Source organism: Podarcis erhardii (assembly GCF_964252035.2).
Source record: "Podarcis erhardii genome assembly, chromosome: 3".
Taxonomy (NCBI): domain Eukaryota; kingdom Metazoa; phylum Chordata; class Lepidosauria; order Squamata; family Lacertidae; genus Podarcis; species Podarcis erhardii.
The window spans coordinates 25,191,226-25,213,568 of NC_138507.1; the positions used below are offsets into that span (position 1 = coordinate 25,191,226).

General features: G+C 40.2%; 1 protein-coding gene across 3 annotated transcripts; it reads right to left on the reverse strand.

Moving 5' to 3' along the window:
- Positions 1-2,424: 2,424 nt before the first annotated feature.
- FBXO25 (F-box protein 25) lies at positions 2,425-21,078 on the reverse strand. Of its 3 annotated transcripts, none has more exons than XM_081856010.1 (11): positions 20,925-21,078; positions 18,168-18,310; positions 13,360-13,460; positions 12,598-12,647; positions 11,980-12,072; positions 10,426-10,519; positions 9,772-9,956; positions 7,704-7,886; positions 7,054-7,197; positions 5,139-5,165; positions 2,425-3,563 (listed from the first exon to the last, which is right to left on the reverse strand). In XM_081856010.1, the coding sequence occupies exons 2-11, from the start codon at positions 18,302-18,304 to the stop codon at positions 3,474-3,476; spliced, it is 1,104 nt and encodes a 367-aa protein (XP_081712136.1). In that variant the 5' UTR covers positions 18,305-18,310; positions 20,925-21,078; the 3' UTR covers positions 2,425-3,473. The 3 variants fall into 3 exon arrangements, with proteins under 3 accessions (XP_081712136.1, XP_081712135.1, XP_081712137.1); XM_081856009.1 differs by lacking the exon at positions 20,925-21,078 and adding an exon at positions 19,766-20,064; XM_081856011.1 differs by lacking the exons at positions 5,139-5,165; positions 20,925-21,078 and adding an exon at positions 19,766-20,057.
- Between the last annotated feature and the right edge of the window lie 1,265 nt (positions 21,079-22,343).

The window sequence follows — 22,343 nt, forward strand, 5'->3', positions numbered from 1 at the left end:
GAGTACCAACACTCTAGGCTACCAAAGTAGTTTCTCCTAGACATATGAGAAACTATTGGTCCTCAGAGCCATTATTAGACACATCTCAACTTGGAGTTGATCAAAATCCATTTTACAGGACCTTGCCAAAACAAACAAACAAGACTTTGCTGTGATTAAGAGCATGCTAAAGCTTGCTTCTTCACTTGAGCATTCTCCAGATCTTGTTGGACAGCCATTCCCACCACCCATAGATACTGATTATGGAGATGCTGTCAAACCATGCTGGGGGTCATGTGCACAGGCTTCCTATCCTAGCTCTATCTCAGGAGTAGCAAGCCTGTTGGCTTCTGGATGTTGTTGGGACTCCAGCTCCCATCATCCCTCACCATGGACAGTGCTGGCTAGGACAGATGAGAGTTGGGAGTTCAACAAAATCTGGACAGCACCACATAGACTACCTTTGATTTAACTTCCACCTCCTTCCACTGCCCTTGACTGCTCCAGTTTGCAATCAGTTTGCACCTTGGATTATTCATATTTTAAGCCTGAAAACAAGACCTGCATTTTATACTTTAAGGTATAGCACCTTGTTGATCTGAGGCAGGGGGAGGCAACCTAAGGCCCATGGGCCAGATGCAGCCCAATCACCTCAATCTGGCCCACAGACGGTCCAGGAATCAGCGTGTTTTTACATGAGTAGAATGTGTCCTTTTATTTAAAAGGTATCTCTGGGTTATTTGTGGAGCCTACCTGGTGTTTTTACATGAGTAGAATGTGTGCTTTTATTTAAAATGCATCTCTGGCTTATTTGTGGGCCATAGGAATTCGTTCATTCCCCCCCCCCCCCCACATAGTCCGGCCCCTCACATGGTCTGAGAGACGGTGGACTGGCCCACAGCTGAAAAAGGTTGCTGACCCCTGATCTAAGGGCAATGTGGGTTGTGGGGAAACATATTTTATTTCTGATCAGGCTGCAACGTAAGACACTTCTTATAAGGGAAAGTTAAATCCACACATGGTAAAATTGCTTAGGCAATTGCTGTCATCACTTTTCTGTCACAGGGGAAACTCAAGCTGTGCTTCGTTTCTTTATTGTCTCTGCTTCAAGCACTTCCCAGCATTCCCTACAGGCTTCTGTTTGCAGTTCACAAGATGGAGACATACATATAACTGTGGCCAGGACATTCGAAACTGATTGCTCCAAAATACAATCTAATTGAACTCAAACACAATCCAAGTCAGCAGCACCCTTTGTGGCCTCTGGGGATAGGAAGACCATTAGCACGGAGGACAGATGACAACATTTCAGAAGATAAGCCCTAACACCACCTTCCAGGCATAACTGAAGGTTGCTATTTTTATTCTCAGCAGAACCCCAACTTTGGTATGTTTTCCCTTCCGAGGGCAAACAAAGCCTGAATCCAGGTATCTTGCAGGAATAATAAAATAACTCATAAATCAGGCAAGCAGCATTTATGTTGGAGATAAGCAACAGGTTCACAGTACAAGTAGTTCCCTCTCATCTTTAGACACTGGTAGGTCACACAACAGAATGCTAGATGCCCAAAGGCTTGGGTTAATATGTACTTGTTTCCACCATCTTTTCCCTCAGCCATACAGTCCTGCTTCCACATTGCTATAGCCGAGTATGACTGTAGTTGCTGGGAAACTGGAATGAGCCAGACAGAGGGGGCTAATGAGCAGTCAATCCCCTTCTTTCATCCTTTGAGAGATGTCAGCATTCATCAAGAAAAATTGTTGCATTAGGGTTACTGTATTTTTGAGCTCTGGAGCTTTTAAAGACATTTTTGGCATGATTTAACTCCTGTTGCCAATTTTCCAGGACATTTGCCCCACTTGTGAAAAATAATCCAGGATGCCATTTTCAGAGGCGAGTTCCAGTACATGTCCTGGAAAATCAAGACGTATGTCAGCCCTAGCTGTATGCTAGTAGAAGAGGGGGCACTCATAGGGTCTAACTACACAAATGCATATAGCAAGCATCTAAATATTCTAAGAAAAGATTGTTGTGGAAAAATGGGGAATCTAACTAGAGAAGCAGCCAGGGGTTTGGGGTTGGAGAGATAGATTAAACCTTCCCCTGCCTGTTGCTTCTCCATTCTAAAACTACTTCTCCTTTGGCTATTTATTAAAAAGGCAAAGACTTGTTTGAGCTCTTAGGGAAGCCACTCTCCTTCCACTCCTCATATGGGGATAACAGGGACATCTCACAAGTGAATGTGACATGCAATTATCAAGATGCAGAGGATTGTTATCACATGGCCAACTCAGCCACTTTCCTGTAGATCCAATAGCCACAATAAGCCAATATGATGATAGATGCATTTTTAAGCATTCATGCTTGAAGAAAATCACATTGATCTCAATCAAATCAAATATCAAGAAGCACTGAGTGCCAAGAAAAAGAATTCCAGACAAGAATTAATAGGCAAAAAACATGATTTATTTGTGTACAAAACTAGATTCAAAACACACTGTGGTATGCAATGTAAGGCCTGTACTCACATGTATACTACATTATATTGGAATGATTGTTTCAAGATTTTCAGAACACGCTGCAAGTTGTTTTAAATTTGCCCTTTCTGAACTACACTATTACATCTCGAGGTGGGGTGGGGGAGTAGCATCCAAGAGAGTGCTAGCCATTATCAGGCTATTTTCAGTTCCTCTGGAGTTAGCCAATAGTTTCCACAGCAGTACCACGTAGCATTGCTGTACTTGTTACGAGAAACCACCACCATATAAAAGGATGGGACTACCATCAGAAAACTTCATCGCACTGCAGGAGCCAGCAATCAGCAGCTCACATTATTTGGGACACAATTAAGTTTGACATAATTAATAAAATATATTTTAAGAAAAATAAATATTCTGCATAATGTATTTACAAAATGGCATTGGCTTCTTTCACAAGAGGATGCACAACAGGTACACAAAACTATGTTTTTTACTGATGTGCAGAACTCAATAGCTGACATGGTATGTACAAAGAAGCCTACAGAGAATCTCCTAACATTTATAGGATGTGCAAATTGTGCACAATTGAAATAGGATGTGAAGGGGATGAAGACAAAGATCAAATAAGCAGGTTGTTTTTGGTCACCAAAAAGGAAACTGCCTACAGTTATCAACTAAAATTCACTATAGCCCTAACAAAAATGTTGTAAATCATCGATGTATTAACAGTTCCAAAATTTGCCTAAAACTCCAATGATTCCTTTTGTAGACACCTTCTCCGGCTTCCACGGTACATCTTCCCTTGCAAAATGAAATATTCCTTCGATTTGCCTGCTGCAAACTGAACATCTTACATGATGCTCTGGTCAGTATTCTCTCCTTTTGACCCCATGACATCCCTTTATAACTACAAAGCACATTCTGGGAAATATTGCACAAAAAGCATAATACATATACTGCATGACTGTACAAAAATATATATGAAGAAATCACCAAGAATTAATGGATTGCACTTAAAATTTGAAGAGGTCTATGAAGTGCTGAGGAGAAACTGGCATGAAGCAGCTGCTGGGATCATTGGCTGTGCAGGGATGTCCTGTATCCTAAAAAAATGAAGGGCACAGTTATTCTCTCTTTGCATAGGCAGGCAAACTATTACTGGTTGTGAAGCAGTATCCAAAGCCAACAGTTTATACATAGTAGCTGCTACTATTTATAGATATCAAAATATTACAACAGCAGTGCTGTTTTGAGAGAAAGATGTGTATCTTGTTCAAGGTCTCCTGCTTCTATCTTTAAATCACATATGAGGCAAGGCCTGGAGCCTCTTGGGAGCTCCAGTTGTACCCAGTGACCAATCCCATAGTTGCTCATGAAGGAAGTGCTTTTGTGACTGTAAGAACATAGTAACCTGCCTCTTACAGAGTCAGACCCTTTAGGTCTGTCTAGTATTGTATTGACTACATTGACCAGCAGATCTGCAGGGTCCTGAACCTTTGGGAAATTTACATGCAAAGCACGAGCTCTTCCACTGAACTGTGGTCATCCTAAAGTGTACTTGTGCATGGTCTTCCTAAAATGCACTTGTGCATTATACAGTACACATTTTTCTTTAGGCAGGCAGTATAAAGAATCATGCATCCTTGCTTACTGAAGTATCATGATGAGAAAAAGGGTGCAAGTATAGGCAATGTATTTGCTCTACAGCTTGCTTGCTGGAGTGCAATACACCCTGTTCTTCATCTGAAACACGCAGTGGCTTTGACAGTGTAGGGTGAGGTGCAGGAGACCTGTGGTGGTGATGGTGGTCATCAAGATTAGCCCTTTTGTGCAGCAATCTGTTTTAAGACAGATGCAGAACAAATTAAAGGGATTCCAGTAAAAGTTTGATAAGGTGTTACAATGTAATGCTTATACGTCCTTTTACTACTTATGCTGAACATTTCTTCTTCTTTCTTCTTCTTCATGTATTGTTTGCACATTCCCTTTCTGTTGTATAGTACAGTGGTACCTCTACTTACGTTCACCTCTGGTTATGTATCCTTCAGGATACATGCGCGGCAAACCCGGAAGTGTTTTTCCAGGTTTTACTGTGTGTGCATGTGCAAAAGTGCTCTGCGCCGCACGCATGCGCAGAAGCAGCACCTCCGGATACGCACACCTTGGGATCTGACCAGAGCTCCGGAACGGATCCCGTGCGCAACCGGAGGTACCACTGTAAATGCGCATGGCTATAAACCTTGTAAATAAAAATGAAGCCATGCAAATTTTTCCATGCCTACTTAAATGTAAGCCAGAATGAGTTCAATGGGACTCTCTTTCTCCTGGATAAGTGCAACATATAGGACTACAGCCTAAATAAATGAAAGTAATCCTGGTCATTAGCAACCTAAAAAACACAGCCTTTAAACATAATATAACTTCTCAGGAGAATTAGCTACATTCCTGTGACAAAGTTTAAGAGAGGAGTTCATTGGAAACTTCATCTGATTACATCAGACACTGAATCTTTTTTATGTAAGATTTAAAAAGCAGCATTTTATAGCCAAGAAAAGAATTCTAGAAATCTAGAGAACACCATGTTCAGGGCTGTGACATTACAGTAACAAGGATCTTATTTGCTTCAGCTATGTAACATGGATACAGAAGAAAGGCAGGATGAAATGCACATAAAGTACCTTGAGTAACAAAGCAAGGTGGTAGTCCTTTTGAGGAAGTCATGAAGGAAGAAACAGGTAGAGGGGCAGAGACGCAAAAGAGAGGAAGATTTTATTGGACAGAATGACAAGCAGCAGAGTTCAGTACATGATATACAACAGCTTTCTGCAGGGCATTCCTATCTAGACAATTTTACTGGTTAGAAAAGTTATCCTGCTTATAAGAAATGAAAAATGAAAAAAAATAAAAGGCATCAATCATGTGAAAGAATTTTTTTGCACTGTATGTCTGTGATAATTAAAGTCCTTGGTCGGGAAACAAAAAGGGAAGATTTACTTTGCCACTCTGACCCCAGCAGATATTTAAAGAATTTGGCCACCTTCATTATCTCAAACACCAAAGATTTTCTCATAAGATGCCCGTAGGCGGACATGATATCCTCAAAGCAGTACCTGGAAGCATGTTCTGCTGAAAGCAACAGAGCTTGAGTCCAAGAAAGCAGACATGAGATCTCATTGCAAGTACCTTAGAACACTATGAGAGTTAAACATCAGCGACTGCGAATGAATTATATTGAATTCTTCGCCTCTCATATCTTTACCCTTTTCAGAGTTTCTTTATTACCACATTTCCACCTGAGGTTCTTCAACTACCTCTGAGCTTGTATTGTATTATTTGTGTTAAAAGTCCAATAAGTGTCCATGCAGATAGACATAAGATTCTAGCACATGCTCTTACTGCAAACATGATTGAAGCAAGAGCTGTTATATGCCACATGTAAATACATTCTTTGGAGCAACTTCAGTTGCTGCTAGATGTGCTAGTAAGTGGGATACTGGAGTACCTTGAACATACAGCTTTTGTGAGTTTCTAATGTAAGTGAGATGGGCGCACAACCCTAGAGTCGGACACGACTGGCCCGTACGGGCAGGGGTACCTTTACCTTTACCTTTAATGTAATGATTAAAGGGGAACTCACACTGGAGAAATCTACATGGTCCTGAAGCTTGTACAACTAAGAGTTTGCAAAATTGCTATTTTGCTATTTGATACCTCTGAATAAGAATAGGCAAATGTCATTTTTTGTTTCTCGTTTTTCCAGTCTTACATTCTTCATATCAGGTTGTGATTTTTCTCTTTTAAAAACTTCTCTTGACAATCCATCTGCATTTTAGTGCTATTTTCTCCTAATATACATATTTTTTGCAAAGAAATTTTCCCTGTTCCACTGTATTTTTTGACTGTTATTTTCACTAATATATGCATTTCTATGCACTTTTTGTATGAATTACTTGGCTGGAGAACTGCATTGCAAAATTCAGAAAAGTATGAATTTGGAAAATAGCTACATTTTTGTTTGCGTATTGTTTCATAACATTAAATAGATTTCCCTTCAAACTGAATTAAAATCTCTCCCCCCCCCCCCAATCTCTATATCTGACAAGAAAGAATCACAACCAGGCAACTGGAAAGGAAACTTTTTGCAAATGCCCATTTGTCTTTTTTTTTTTTAGACCACAAATCATTAAAAAGGAAAACATAGGAGCAGGCAGCGTAACAAGAGCTAAGGAATGACTAACTTTTTAAGACCTATCTATAAGTCAGGTTCCCCCACTGTAATCCCCCTTTTGGCTATTGCGCACAGGCTCAGGAAGTGGAAGCTTCCATTTGCAAATATTTAAGTTGCTTTCAGTGTTGTGTTTGGCAAGCCCCCGATGTGCTCTAAAAATAAATTCCCCAAATATTTAATTGTTAAACATAGTACAAAGCTGAACTTTTACATTCTGAATTTGTTTTGAAAGCTATTCATATTTCAGACCAGCAGACTATTCTAGTTTGTGAAACGGAAACTCTATATATAAGACTACTCCTCCCTCTGTTTCCTCAGTTACTGAATAGTTTCCAACCTAATATTCTAGGTATTTCATTTCTTACCTTCCAGAAGAGAATACTGCAATGGCGACAGAAATGCAAGGTATCTCCATATTGTTCCTTTATAGGGTAACATTTCTGAAGTGCAAAGAACATCAGCTTCCAGTCAATATGACCTTTTTCTGACAGAATAGGGTGCCTATAGAACTGGACAGAAAGGTAACATTTGAAGGCTATTGTGCTGTTTTAACCAGCATCTGACTCAGATTTTTTAAAAAACTATTTTGGTATGAAAAGTAATGGAAAGTCAGATGTGAAATATTTTAAGAGACTGTGCAGATGTTGACCCCCATTTCCCATCATTTTTGACCATTGCCCATTCTGAAGGGCTGGAGGGTATAGTCCCTGTGCTAAAAAAAAAATAGGTTATTATTTACAAATGGTTATACTCTACATACTTGATGTGATCAAAGCTAGTTACATGCTTATTACAGAGCAGGTCCAAATTCAGGAAGATTTACTGAGCAGTAAACATCAGACTGTGCCATGCACTTACACTCATATGCACTCTTAATTGGAAGCAGTTGCATTGAAACCAATGGGATTGATTTCCAAATACATTTGCTTATAATGAACACATGAGAACACCCCCATGTGTTTTCTGTTGGTATACACAGCCTCTCTCAACTCTACAATAACAAAGTTCCTCTAACCTGTTTTTCAGCAAAATGGTACAGGCAAAGCTTTTTCCATAACTGCCTGTCTTCACTGAGCATATACAATGTGGGAGACACTTGGCCCAAAGTGATAATGTCCCAGCAGTCTGAGAATCTATACAAGATGTTGTTCAGCATATGTAAAGGGAGATCGCAGAGTGTAAGTCCATTGGTAACTTGCTGAAAAACAAGTTAACAACAGTTAGTTATAAGTTCAAAAGTAAACTCACTATTTCAATTTGAGCAGACTTAGGTGTGTTTGTTTTCTCCCCCCAAACACTCAAATCTAAACAGCTAAATTCATCTGAAGGTTGCAGTCCTAATGCCACATAAAGGTAAGGTAAGGTAAATGACCCCTGGACGGTTAAGTCCAGTCAAAGGCAACTATGGTGTCCAGCGCTAATCTCGCTTTTAGGTCAAAGGAGCAGGCGCTTGCCCACAGCTTTCTGGGTCATGCGGCCAGCATGACTAAACCACTTCTGGTGCAATGGGACACCGTGAGGAGTGCCAGAGTGCACAGAAACGTCATTTATCTTCCCGTCTCAGCAATACCTATTTATCTACTTGCACTGGTATGCTTTCAAACTGCTAGGTTGGCAGAAGCTGGGACAGAGCAACGGGAGCTCACTGTGTCATGTGGATTCAAACTGCTGGCTGACCTTCTGATCAGCAAGCCCAAGAGGCTCTGCGCCACCCGAGACCCCTAATGCCACATACCTGGAAACAAGCCCCATCAAACTCAATGGGACTTGCTTCTCAGTAGATATGGCTAGGATTGCACTGTAATTCATCATAAAACTTGTTGAGTATATGCTTTATTGTGAAAAGAAAAAGGCAACAGTTATTAAAGTGGTCCCCAATTTTGGACCCATTTGCCTGGATCCAAAGTGGTGTGGCTTGTCCTGCAACATCTGCTGCATCCAGATGTTGTGGAGGATGCTGTCCTGTCCCTGTCTGCCAGTCTGTATGCAGAACGGGGAAGGTGCACCATCTTGCACTTTGCTTCAGGTAGTTAAGTGTCTTTGGGGCTGGTCCTAAATGCCAACTATTAATGCATTTTTAATGGTTCTGACTAAACCTATAAAATATACCGTTAGAGGACCAAATAAATATTTTCATGCAGCCACAGTACATTTTTGGAGGCTTAAATATCAGCAGCATAGCTGTCAACTTACAGATTTGAAAATAAGGGACCAGCAGCCTTGAAAATAAGGGACCAGCAGCCAAAATAAGGGACCTGCAGCCTCACCTGTTCCAGGCACTCTAGTCTTCCTGTCCTCCTGCAGTCTGATCAAACTCATGCTGGTAGCTCCGAGAACACTGTCCAACCAACTTTGTAACCAGAGGTTCAACTGAATAGAATCTGAATCACATGCACCACAAGGCCTATACAGCCTCAACTTAAGATGGCTCCCCGGCCTGGCTTTGCACTGCAAAGTTTGCAGCAGCACGTGCAACAAAATGGCATCCAGCATTCAAAAAACCCCTCAGCTGGCATTAACTAGCCACACACAAGGCATGCAAGCTCCACCCCCTAGTCGTTCTTAAACTTCTTATTGGGTGAGCAACACAGCCAAGCAACACAGTTGGAGCCTCCCTGGCCAGCAGGGAGGGAGGGAGAGGAGCTGCTTCCTTTGAAATTTAAGGGACATAATTTAAGGGACATTTAAGGGACATCCATCAATAAGGGACAGCAGCGGGACATGGCCCTGGAATAAGGGACTGTCCCTTCAAATAAGGGACACTTGACAGCTATGATCAGCAGATACCCAGTACTTTTTGGAAAGCAACTTGGTACAGGATGATGTCTTGAAATCAAGCACTGAAAACAAAACATTGCCTATTTCACCATCACAGTTTAATTATCTTGGTGTCCGCTCTACTCAACAAATGTTGATTTTTTCAAAAAAAACCAAACCTGCTTTATGCCTGTTTATAATTCCGTATCAGAGAGGAGGGGGAGGACAGAGAGAGGCAGACAGATGACACCCTGGTGACACCCACAGATAAAAGGATTTCACAGCTCAAACGTCACATTTAACAGAGCCATAAAAGCTTTGTATACCTTGGGTATTTGAAGATTATTGAGCTGCTGCTGCCACAGAAGGATGGTTTCCAACCGGCAAATCCAAATATTGATGTTTCCTACTAGCACCGATTTCCCCACGCCTCGTATTAATATGCACAGTGCAGAACTCAGCTCCTGAAGAAGGTCTTTGATTAGACGTGGGTTGTATTGGTCCTCCAGAACTTCAAGTGGGAATTTAGAAACACACGTGAGAATTCTTGCTTTCTTACTACACTTTACATTTATTTTAAAGAGCTGAAAAGCTGATCCATTGTCGTTTTATAATCTTAAAGGTAACAGCCAAGAATTGCTGCCCCAGCAAATAAATGCATATGGCAGGACCAAGGATCTGGGGTTTCCAGCATGATGGCCTTGTTCACACAACATGGCAAGCTAAACTATAGCTTAGCTGGACCAACTAGATGTGGGAGCTCTTGGAGAGGAACATGCAGATGTGGTAATCCACCGCTGTCTTTTTTATTCCCACACTGCACTAAGCCAGTACATTCCTCCTCCAACAACCCCACTCACTGACCTGCATGCAGTTTCTTGTTATCCATGGCTACTAGGCAAGTGCTTTCTTAAAATCTAAACAGCAATTGATCAAAATGCAAAAGTGTCATTTGCAGCTATGGAAATTTGTGTCCTTACCTTTGCAAACAATTTTGTCCAAGATATTGAAATAGTTCTTTTGAGCTGCACCGCTCAATGAAGTTAACTGGGATTTTGCTATTAATTGCAAAAGCTACAAAATAATAATTGTGTATTAGAAGATGTGTAACAAATAAGCCACAATTAGTTATGTTCTTTAGATTCCTCAACATACAGCATAGGTGGGGGAGGAAGGGGTAGAGTCCCTTCCCTTACTCCATTTCTCCCATGTCAAGTTTTAGTTTGTTAGCTCCTTGGGGCAGGGAAATAGCAATCAGGTGGGCAGGCAGATGAGCTGCCCTCATGATATTTGTGTCACTGTGGCTTGCCTGCATGGGGCAGGGTGGCAGCAAGATCAGTGCTGTGCAGATGTGACAGCATGTTTACTCATAAATGAAGTATCACTGTGTTCAATAGGGCTTTTTATTACTCTTTCTAGGCTTCTCATAGTATATGTTTAAGATAAACACACATAAACACACTTTCTCAGGCAACGTTCACATTTAAGCATGAAGTTCAGAGTTGTCGTGCCAATGTCTTCTTAGCCCTAACTGTGATTACTGCCGCCGCCAATATAATAGTTGGCTTGTGGTCAAGCTCTAGAAGGGAGATGGTTGAGTGGAGGAATATACAACCTCTCTATTTGGCTTAGCTATGGTTGAGCAAATCATTATTATTAAATTTGTATACCACCCTTCATTCCAGGATCACAGGGTGGTTCACAACATAGTATAGTTGATCCTTAGCAGCAGTGTGTCTGCATTAGCCTACAAATGTGAGCTACATTCAAAACAAAGCTGCTCCCAGGAGTCACCTTTGACAGAGAAATCTGACCACCACCATCCCCGTGTCTTTGGGAACATGAATAGACACTAAACAAAAAAATAAGATCACATTTGGTCACTTGAAGGCCCATTTTGTTTGTTGACAGAAAGTGGCAGATAAATTATAGTAAAACAGCATGAACTAAAATGCAGACTCCTAACCAAAGCTGTTTAATACATCAGTTTACAGAATGGAAATGAGTAAAATAAAGTCCAGTATCCAAAGAGATGCTTTAGGCAGGCTCAAAGGTTTGTGTACAACCAATTCTGACAAATTTTCATTTTCTAGATGCAGCTTGCCAGGTGACACCTGGGGTATGTCACGGGACAAACAAGTCAAAAGCCCTTGTAGGGAACACAGGTACAGCCAAGCAGTCCTTTGGTACTGCTCTATAATAGTTCAGAACCACAAAGAGCATCATGGTAAGACTCTCAGAGATATCACACAAAGGACCTCCGGAGAACTCTTTTCTGATTGCTTGAGACATTGTCGCTTTACAATAAATGTCAATGTCAATTCTTAATCTGAGAAATGGAGGCAATTCCTTGGCTCTAGTTTAAGATGAACTCTCTTAATGTTAGCAACCTTTTGAATATACAGAGAATATATATATATATATATAGAGAGAGAGAGAGAGAGAGAGAGAGAGAGAGAGAGAGAGAATATATATATATAAATTACAGTAAGTTAAATTCAATCACAGAACTACATAGTACAAGAGCATCTTACTTTTACCACGTAATTGAACCTTCTGATGTCCTGAATTGCACTTGAAAAATCTAAGCGATTAAAAGCTTCTCCCAGCGTGCAATAGCCATGTCTCTTGAAAAGAAAAGTGGGGGAGGGGGAGAAACATGTTAGAGTCACAAAAGAAGCCTTCCCGGAGAGGATAAATGTGCAAGCCTGGAATGTACCACCCACACAAATCACATAGCTGCTAATGTCCCACAGTCACCTAGCTACCCATTTCCCCAATACTCATGACATATGGGTTGGAAAGTAGAAGGAAAGAAATAAGTTGCTGCTTTGGGAGCCGTTGTTCATGCTGCCTCCTACATTCACCAGTGGCCATTCTCTCCATCTGTCTACATATGGAAAGTATTATGCAGTAGTATTGTGCTTTAGTATGTTCAAGCTAGCATATAGAAGGTATGAGGAAAAACCCACAACACTGAAGCATTGAAATCTGAATTACTCTTCCCTATGCAACTGCTTTGTCATGCTGACTCTCCCCCCAACCGACTAGCTAAATAAATAAGAGTGCAGCTAGCTAATAAATACATTAGCGTGTGTGGATTAATTAAATGGATAATTACCAAAAGCACATAAATCATGCCCATCACTTACTTCTTTAGTGCTTTCTTTATGAACATATATCCATTTTTCACGATAGAAGCCTGGAAGCAAGATAAGGAACACCTTTTTAAATATTCTGCTGCAGATGTATTGATTTACGAGTAAAGAAGACAAAGATTCCCCATCAAAAACTAGTAGGCAATCATATGCAAATTCTTTTGCAAAAAGATTCTAACAATCTTTAATAATATGAGAGGGAAAGGTTTTCCACCTATTTTTTAAAAACCCAAACTACTGTCCTGTCCACCTGTGGCACTATGCATATGAAAGCAGATTTCTCTGTGTGTATCCCTGCCTAAAGCCATGGTTTAGAGTTACAATGACAAGTCAGTGATCTTTCTACCTCCTCTTCCAGTGCAGCTACAGAGAAGTTTGGAAGCTTCCACTTCTGACTACCTGCAGTTTGTCATGTAATAGACTTCACCCTAGTTAGCAGAAACAAGTCCATTTCAAACAAAATTTTTGATGCTAGTTCGTTTTCTCTAAGTGTAGTTAAGATTAGCCACAATTTAGGGCTCACACTGAACTATAGTTAATCAAGAATGGAAGTAAAAACATCCAATCTCAGCAATTTTGTGGGATAAGCATGGCCAACACCACATTAATTAACAAAAGTAATTAATTAATTCTTAGCTACTCTAGCATTCTCAAATACATAAGTATTTGCATTATGTATAGGTTCTGCTGAAATACGCTGGAAAGCAAGCTTACACTGTCAACTATTATCAGAACAAAAAAATAGTTTAGTCTTACACTGAGATTTTGCATTGTTTCTAAAATGATCCTTTTTCCTTTTCTTGCTTGCAAATTCACAATCATCAGCACAGTATATTTCTTCATCATTATCTAAGATGCTGAAAGGGAAAAAAATTCCATTTAAAGAACCAATCCCTCAGATACAATTGAACAAACCACAGTATGTGAAGGTAGGAATGAGTCATTTGCATTTCAGAGTTTCATGTTGTTTTGATGGCTGTTGGTTTTACCAGTGCAACAACTCAATCCTGAGTTGAGTTGAAGGTAACTCAAGGTACTTGAAGGTAAATCTCACCATATTGAGTTGTGCTTATTCTCAAGTAAATGTTTGTGATTTCAGCCTAAGGGTTTATGTACACTTATCTGAGCATAAGCCCCATTGAACATAATGGGCCTTTATTTTCAAACAAAGATGTAAAATCACACCGTTGCTTCAAACACCTAGACCAGCAGTCTGTTTTCATCATGGCCAAGATGACGCCTATGGGAAGCCTGCAAACAAGACAGGAGCAAAATACCCTTGCCTCATTTCTGCTCCCAAGGAACTGGGGCAGAGAATCATGCTGCCTCTGCCGGTACCATTCAGAGCCTTATTCTCCACTGAAGTCTGCCATCCTAAATAATTACACGTCATCTGAAAACTGGACCACCTCACACCAACTCCAGAAAAATAAAAATGAACATGTTAGGCAGTATAATATTAGTAGAGATTAAAATAGAGGAAAGATGGATAATCATAGGAAAAATGCCCCAAAATGAACAAGAATTGTCTTTCTACCAAAAAATAAAAAATAAAAATTAGAAGAGTGTCTTTGAAGGCCCACACCATGTCTAATCTATTGGAACTATTTTGATATCTTGAATGGAAAGTACAGTCACATTCTGTTAGGTGTTTAAATCTCCATAGATCTATTAACTCCATATTCCTTCCCTTCATTGGACCTTATCATTTGATATAATCTATCATATTCTGGGAATACTACCCCATTCAAGTCTCCAATTATTATTATTTTTCCATCGTACAATTCAAATAACCCATCTTCTAACAAATTGGATGATTAAAAAGAGGTGGATCACGTGTAGTAGTAGAAAAGCAAAAGGAACCAGGAAAAGTGTGGAAGGAAAGTCATATGGTATATACACATATGCTGTATTTGGTATGGTTGTAAGTGGGACAGGGAGAGGGGAGTTAATTATGCTCTCTGTTCCTGTTTTGAAAATGCAAATATATATATATATATTAAATGAACAAGTTAGAAAGCAACCATCTCAATACAGATCCTGGATAACCCTACCTATTTACATGCCGCAATTCTGAAATCTGCCTGTAGGTTCCTACTCTGCTTCCTGTTCTTTAACCCGGTAGTCTTCAAACTTTTCAGACTCAGGACCCACTTTTAATCCAAATATGCATTGTGAGACCCTTTTCCTAAACTTTTACCTTATATTTGCATGGTGGTAGTGCTCCTGTTGTGACCCATCTTGGATCAGGCCATGAAGACCAGTGCTTTAACCAATTACTATTTCAAATGAGGACCCACCCTCTTATCCCATAATAGGATACTATCATGGAGTCTTGGGTGAGGGACTTGGTTTAAAAACACTGAAAGTCTAAGTACAGAAGGTCTCCTAGATCACCCCTGTCCACCTGCTTGTTGACTCACAAAGAAACAAATGCATGTGTTTATTTACAAACTGCTTTTATGTAGCCTTGTGAATCAATCACCAAGGAAGCAATTTCATTTATCATTCACATACGCAAAACACAGAAAATATCTGTGGTAAATAATGCTAAAATAATTCATATTTTTCTGTTGCGAATTGTTTTGAATTGTTTTAATAGTGTTGTTATATTATTATAAATCCTCTAGATATTCTTATAAATTCTACAACTACTCAGACTGATCCAGTCCCAGTGATCACTACTTTAAAAATCACCCACCACCCAAAAAACCCTCATATGCAATATGTTAGTTTTTTGCAAGCTATGAAAGGGTTCCGTCCAGATGATCAGTATTTTGCAGGAGGGGGTTCAAGGACATACCCACACCATGCTAAGCCTCTTCAGCACTCAAAATCAGGGGTTAGCATTACACTACCTGCAATATGTCAAGACCTCTGAAAGAGATAGCAACCCTGTCATAATGTCCTAGAGGCTCAGTTTATTGACAATCTTTTTGCAAGTTTAAAAAGAATCTAGGATATAGAAAATAAAATTGCTAAAAATGAGTTTGATGTGGAAAGCTATTTAGAAGGTTTACAACAACTTGTAAATTAAAGCTTTTTATTTTCACACAGAAAACTGAAAGGTGCACTACTAGTTATATCAACACAAGACAAAACACACAGTTTTCCAAAACACTGATAACCTGAGATTGTTTCCTTTGCAAAGAAGTTAGCCTCACACAGATAAGCAAAACTGCTGAAGCTTTACAGCACAAAGTGTACAAAAGGAAAGTAAAATTACTTTTATCTTCCCATCTTTATTCTGACAGGAAAATTGTATACATGCATTTCCCCCCACTCACCAGTGTACACTTTTATTAAAACAGCTGAGTTTGTCAAATGAAGGTATTTATCACTGTCAATTCAGAGTTTTAAAAAGCACCCACAATATAGCCTGGATGTTGTAAATCACCAAGACAAGAAAAATATTTTTTGGGGGGGGAGGGGAGAGAAGGAGGAAAATCACACACTAATTTGGAGGATTAAACAGCAAATATTAAAATGGTATTGCACATCAAGAATTTAACAAAGCATCTCACCAACTTTCCAAATGAATCAGAGAGATCTAGCATAGTATTGAATAACTTTTGAAGTCTCTTCTAGTTGGGCATGGGTCTTTCTTTACAGTGGACTAGCCACTATTTGATGAGCTGTCAGAGAACAGAGCTCAATTTAAAGGAGACCTCTATTTGAGAGACTGAATCATCAGAAGGGGGATTATGGTCCTTGAAGTTGGCTACCAATAGTCAGTGGTACTGGACAGGAGACCAAGAAGGCACATAGGCCACCTGATTCCCACATACTTTCCAGTGATGGTGAGATGCATCTCCACTTAAGTTATGGAAAATATTTCTAAATTTGTATATTCTGTGCAATTTTTTTCCAGCTAGAAGTTGTCCAATAGAAACCTGAATTAAGCAACAGCCTACAACCCACATTTGAAGAAGTTTAACACAGGCTTGCACTGGCAAAAACTTGTATCAAAGTCAAATTTCCCTGATTTTCTAAGACAACTGAGGCAGAGCCATTCAATTCTACCCTGCTTGCTTTACACAAGTCATGTCGCCACAGCTGGAAGCTGTGAGCAGCATGCCTGTTCAAAAGTTGTTTCACTGCAAGTCACCCAGGCAAGAAACTGTTTCAGTGTAGGAGCACAATCCCTTCTATAGGTCTAGGTCTGAGCAACACCTGGCACACTGCTGACACCAAACAGATATAAGGGCTTATCTTTTGCCAGTTTGGGGAAATAACAACACAAACTAAGGGGCAAGACAAAATACCAACCCGTGATTAGAACTACCATTTTATTATGAATACCACTTTACCATTAGAATTGTCTGTGACTGTTAACTATGTGGTTTATGTGAACGCATGATGTGCTTATTTAGATCATCAAATGTCTGCATGCCACACAATATAAAAGCCATCCTAATATACACACTTCCTGATTCCCCCCCCCCCCCCGAAAGAAGGCTTGATTGGCCTGTTTGTTGCCACCAGCAAAACAGGTGCTTAGGTTTTCAAACATATGCATCCTTCATGCCCTTGTAGTGAAGATCACACAGCAAGTCCCTCCAAGCCTGTAATTTCAAGCTTTTCACAACGATGACCTAGTTTTACCAAAATGGATCTAATAGCCCACCTTATATTTAAAACAGGCAAGTCTCCATGACAACACTGCATCAAATAATTAGGTTGTTACATTTCTTCTGAAAGCCATATTATTTAAAATAACTAAAAAGCAGCTTTTAGTTACCCTGCTCTTAAATAAAAGGTGGTGTCCCTTCTCCACAGAATAATCATTGCATGAACCACCACACACTATCCCTACTGCATAGGGAAAAGAACAGGATATTATTTTGCAATATTCACAGCACTGTTACTTGTGTCATCCCACAAAATCCCACATAACCCAATGCAAAATCCAATAGCAAATTATTTTAAGTCAGTAACAGTAAGACACCTAACATTCTTTGTAGCTAGATTAAAAGTCCAAGTGATTTAACAATGCTGACCAATGTTTTACCTGGGGAAAAATATACTGCCTACAGTCCTAAGGTTTGAAGTCCAAAAGCAACAGCTTTACTTCTAAAATGATTTTCATCCCAAATCCTTAAAACTATGCTTAGTTTCTAATTCCACAAACTACTGCATTTCGACTTTCTGGGCTTTCACTTAAGTGGGCACAATAAATTGTCTCTACACTCTTCTCTTACCTCCCATTCCTTGAACAAAGGTTTTCAATGCTATTTGTTTTGTATCCTGGTGGCAGTAATGGTCATGTGTTGTTGTTGTTTTTAAATCTAAGTGCCAGCTATGCGACACTTTACATAAAGAGGGTATCAGAAACTGCCCCTATATGACTCCTGCTCCTGACTGTACCTGTAGCTTGAGCATCAAATCACTACATGAATTTGAGGAAAAGGTTCCTGCCATGATTAAGACCAGCAAATAAACAGACGGTTTCCTCTGTGTGTTAAATACAGCCCTGAGATACATGCCCACCTAGAGAAAAATAGGCATTGATTTATAGCAGTATTAAGCTAATGAGAAGGGGCCCCTTCTTTTTCTTCTCTTACACATTATGACTGATGTTGTTAAGCTGATTGTTTTCATCCTCAAGTTCTGAGCTGCAGGGCTCACATCGCTTCCAACCATCTTCTGTCTTCATCCATCTCCACCCTGGAGATCGCCAATCCTGGCCCAGAAAAGGCATGGTTTCCTTAAAGGCAACAAATGATCAATGCAATTTTTAACAATGTTGTTGTTATGTCAGCTGGATGATATTTATAAATTAACATCAAGAGAAACATTGTGGCAAAAGATGGCAACAAAATAAAAGACATAGCCATGAAGATGAGAATATAAATGGCTTTTAACCAATTTGGTCAGCGCATGCCTCCTTGTGTGCAGTATTACGCTAAACATTTCCTTGCAAGAAGATGGGAGGCAACATGAAAGGAACAAAGGCCATGCGATTAGTATCCTGAACTAGTGCACACTTTTACCAGCACTGATCTAAATGGCACAATATGCTGAACACACAATATTGTTATGTCAAAGTAGTTTGTTTCACTTAACATTTTATTTATAGTCACCTTGTAATAAGGTTTTGCTAAATAAAACAGAATATAAATTTCATTAAATAAAATAAAACAAACAAATAATAGGCTGTTTCAGGAATGGCTGCATATGGGTAAAGTGGATTCATCAATCCTAAGAATGCTATCTACTATATGTTGTAACCCCCCCTGTCCATCACTCTGACATTCCTCTTCCACCACCTCACTTTTCTTTGAACATCAAAACTCCTGCATATAGTCATAATAACTAGTAGCCATGGAGAGTCTTATCCCCCATGAAATCTCCTAAATAGCTTTTATAGCCATCTAAGTCAGTGGATTAATGATCAGAATATTCTGTAATACTTACCAACAAAATAAGTGTTGCAAAATATTTATTCTGACTAACCCCATACACATATATAACGTCTTTCTTCCATCATGCTAAGTAATTTAGTGATATTAATACATAGATTCAATGGCACTGAACAGCAGAATATTCAGGCCGGTGCTATTTTACACAACACACATTTCATAAGATATAGAAATTAAATTCAACAATGTTTTAGTTACACAAGCAACCACCTTGCCCTTAGTTTTGCTAACCACAACTGTGTTTTCCACACTTCTATAACCTCAGTGGATGCCAAAATAGACTCACACCACTTCATTCCATCTCATATTCTTTATAGCTACTCCCTTCTCCTGGCAACAAGCAAAGATGCAAACACAATTCTGACAGTCCACACTCCTATCACCTGCTATCCAACTCTGGCCACAACTCTTGACCAAGAACAGCAGTCTCTGTGGTCCAATTCCAGGCATGTGTCTTTGACACAGTCAATAAAAAATAATATATACATATAGAACTAACAGAGATTGCTGATATTTGGCAAAAGCGTTATTTCTATGCCTTTAACACGTACTTATTTAAGATACAATGGGTTGTTTTTGTTTGTCTTCTAAAACTGAAGTAAATGAAAATGGCACTTTGGTTAAAGAAGGGACCTTAACACAGAACTCCATTAGAATCTCCTACATTTAGTTATCAACATTTGTGACTAGTAGGCCCTGGACTCCCAACACTGGGACCTAATTTATCCCCACTTACTCACCTTCATGAAAGAAGGGTGATCAACATCACTTGTGCCCAAACACCTGCTCCAGGCTTTTAATGTACATATTTATTTTACCAGGCCTTTTATGAACCATAAGACTGGATATCATTATTCCTATGAATGCTCTGAATCTGTTTCACTTGATTTTATATTGTTCTTAGGTTATATTTCTGTTTTCATTGATATTTTTATACTGAGCACAATGTGCATCGCTTGGAGGATTTTAAAAACATAAATCTCTTTAGAAATGTTCTTAAATAAATAAAGTTTCAATGACCTCTACTCCTGGCTACACGCCACACACACACACACACACACACACACACATTATATACATACAGTGGTACGTCAGGTTAAGTACTTAATTCGTTCCGGAGGTCCGTGCTTAACCTGAAAGTGCTCTTAACCTGAAGCACCACTTTAGCTAATGAGGCTCCTGCTGCCACTGGAGCACGATTTCTGTTCTCATCCTGAAGCAAAGTTCTTAACCCGAGGTAATATTTCTGGGTTAGCAGAGTCTGTAACCTGAAGCGTATGTAACCCGAGGTACCACTGTGTATGTGTGTGTGTGTGTGTGTGTATATATATATATATATATATATATATATATATATTCACATACACACATTATATATATACAAACATACATATTTATAATATTTAATATATTCTGTGTATAATATATACATATACACAAGAGTAGAAAACCACACCTAAGGACAGAACTGTTAGGGGGGGGACCAACACCCCCCCATCACTGCAATGGGACATGTACCCTTCCCAATAACTTTTGAGGGGGCACCACATTCATTTGGGGGGAGGGAGCTATACTACAGGCCAGGGGCTTTGGGGGCCATTTAGAGGCAGATTCTTTTTAAAGAGACCAGAGGATTTGTGTAAAACCTGGGGGAGGGGGGGAGAGGAACAAACTGAAGCCCCCCACCCATTGGAAGGACTCTTGGCCAAAATAATGAAGACGCTAAAAGCAACACACACCCCCTCTTGGCAGCCCTGCCAGACACAGCCTCCACCCCCCCCCCCCGCGTGCTCCTTTCTCCCCTGAGGGGACCGTTGGCTTTCCAACGGCCGCCTCCCCTCCCCCTCCAACGGCTCCCACACAACCTTCCCCCCCACCTCGCCTTCCCGGCCTCCTCACCACAATCGCTCCCAGCCAAGGCTGATACTGTCTCTATTGACCGAGACGTCGACGACAACAAGGAACTTCGGTTTCTCCGCCCCGCCCCTCCCTTCTTCGCTTTCCCCCCATTGGCCCTCCTGAGCGGCGCTTGTTGCCACCCGGCATCCCGGCCGCCGGTTGGCTGCTCGGGGCGTTGTGACGTCCCAGGTTCCACCTCCCACACACGTCACGTGACGAGGAGGGACCGGAGCACGTGTCAATGTTTTGGTCAGGAGGAGGAGGCTGGGAGAAGGAGGCGGGTTGGGGGCGGGGCCACACTCCTCCCACCGCCCCCTGGGCGGGGCTAGGAGAACTCTGAGAAGCCAGAGAGCGCGAATCGTGCTGAAGCGGCTCGGAGCGGCGTCGCTGCTTTGCATCGGATTGCAGTTCATACAACCCGCTTTAGGAACAACGTCCCGTGGAAGTAGCGCGTAGTAGGATGGAGCTCCGCAGAACATTTGCAGCAGCAAGTTCCGGAGGGTTGTGTGTGTGCTAAATTTCGCAACCTTACGGGTGTTTCTCTGTAACCTTTCAGTTTGCATCGTCTTCTTTTTCTTATTATTATTATTATTATTGTATATTTACTTATATTCCCACTTTCCCCCGGATAGGGGTTGAAGGCGGCTTGCGGATAAAACATAGAGATAGAGAGAAAGCAATCATTAAAAAGCAATTAAACATTAATAGAATATATATATATGTGTGTGTGTGTGTGTGTATGTATGTATGTACACACACACACACACACACACACACACACACACACATATATATATGCACACACACACCAGTTTTAATGAACATATCAGAGTGCTCTGTAAATGATAGTTAAAGTATTTATATATCAACCTTTTGTGCTCTTCCACATCCGCCCAGTGTTCCTGGTCCTTATTTTGGATTCTATTAGCTTCTTTTAAATTCTTACAGACTTTTATATTCACCTTGTGTTTTAATACCTTTTAGCTTTCTAAAGCACTTTTTAGATTTTAAATTCTGGTCTATGACCGTAATAAAGATTTGTATTGTGGGGGTGGGGTGGGGGGAAGAACCAAGTTTTAGTTAAGTATTTTTTTACTATTTTTATACTTGATAGGGGGTGCAGCTCTCTCTCTCTCTCTCTCTCTCTCTCTCTGTGTGTATCTACCTGAGAGCTTTTGTTGGTTTGTAAGTCTGTAAGTCACTTTGGGTTGCCCTGGCCAAGACAAGGCAACTCACAAATTTAATAAATAAATAAAATAAATCTATTAAAAACACACAGTCACAACAAAAACAGTGCCAGCCCCTCTCGTTAAAAACTACATAGCAGGCAGGGATTCAGGAGCTATAGCATTTCTCATATTGAGGTGTGACAATAGGAAAACGAGCCTCGTTGGCAGTCATGCTGCAATTAAGAGTACA

What these genes read in the sequence shown, in the direction of transcription:
- FBXO25 (XM_081856009.1), bottom strand. An exon ending in ATAAAGAAAGCACTAAAGAA is followed by an intron (nt 12,073 to 12,597) that starts GTAAGTGATGGG and finishes TTTCTTTTCAAG; the next exon opens with AGACATGGCTATTGCACGCT. An exon ending in ACCATTTTGCTGAAAAACAG is followed by an intron (nt 7,198 to 7,703) that starts GTTAGAGGAACT and finishes CTTTCTGTCCAG; the next exon opens with TTCTATAGGCACCCTATTCT.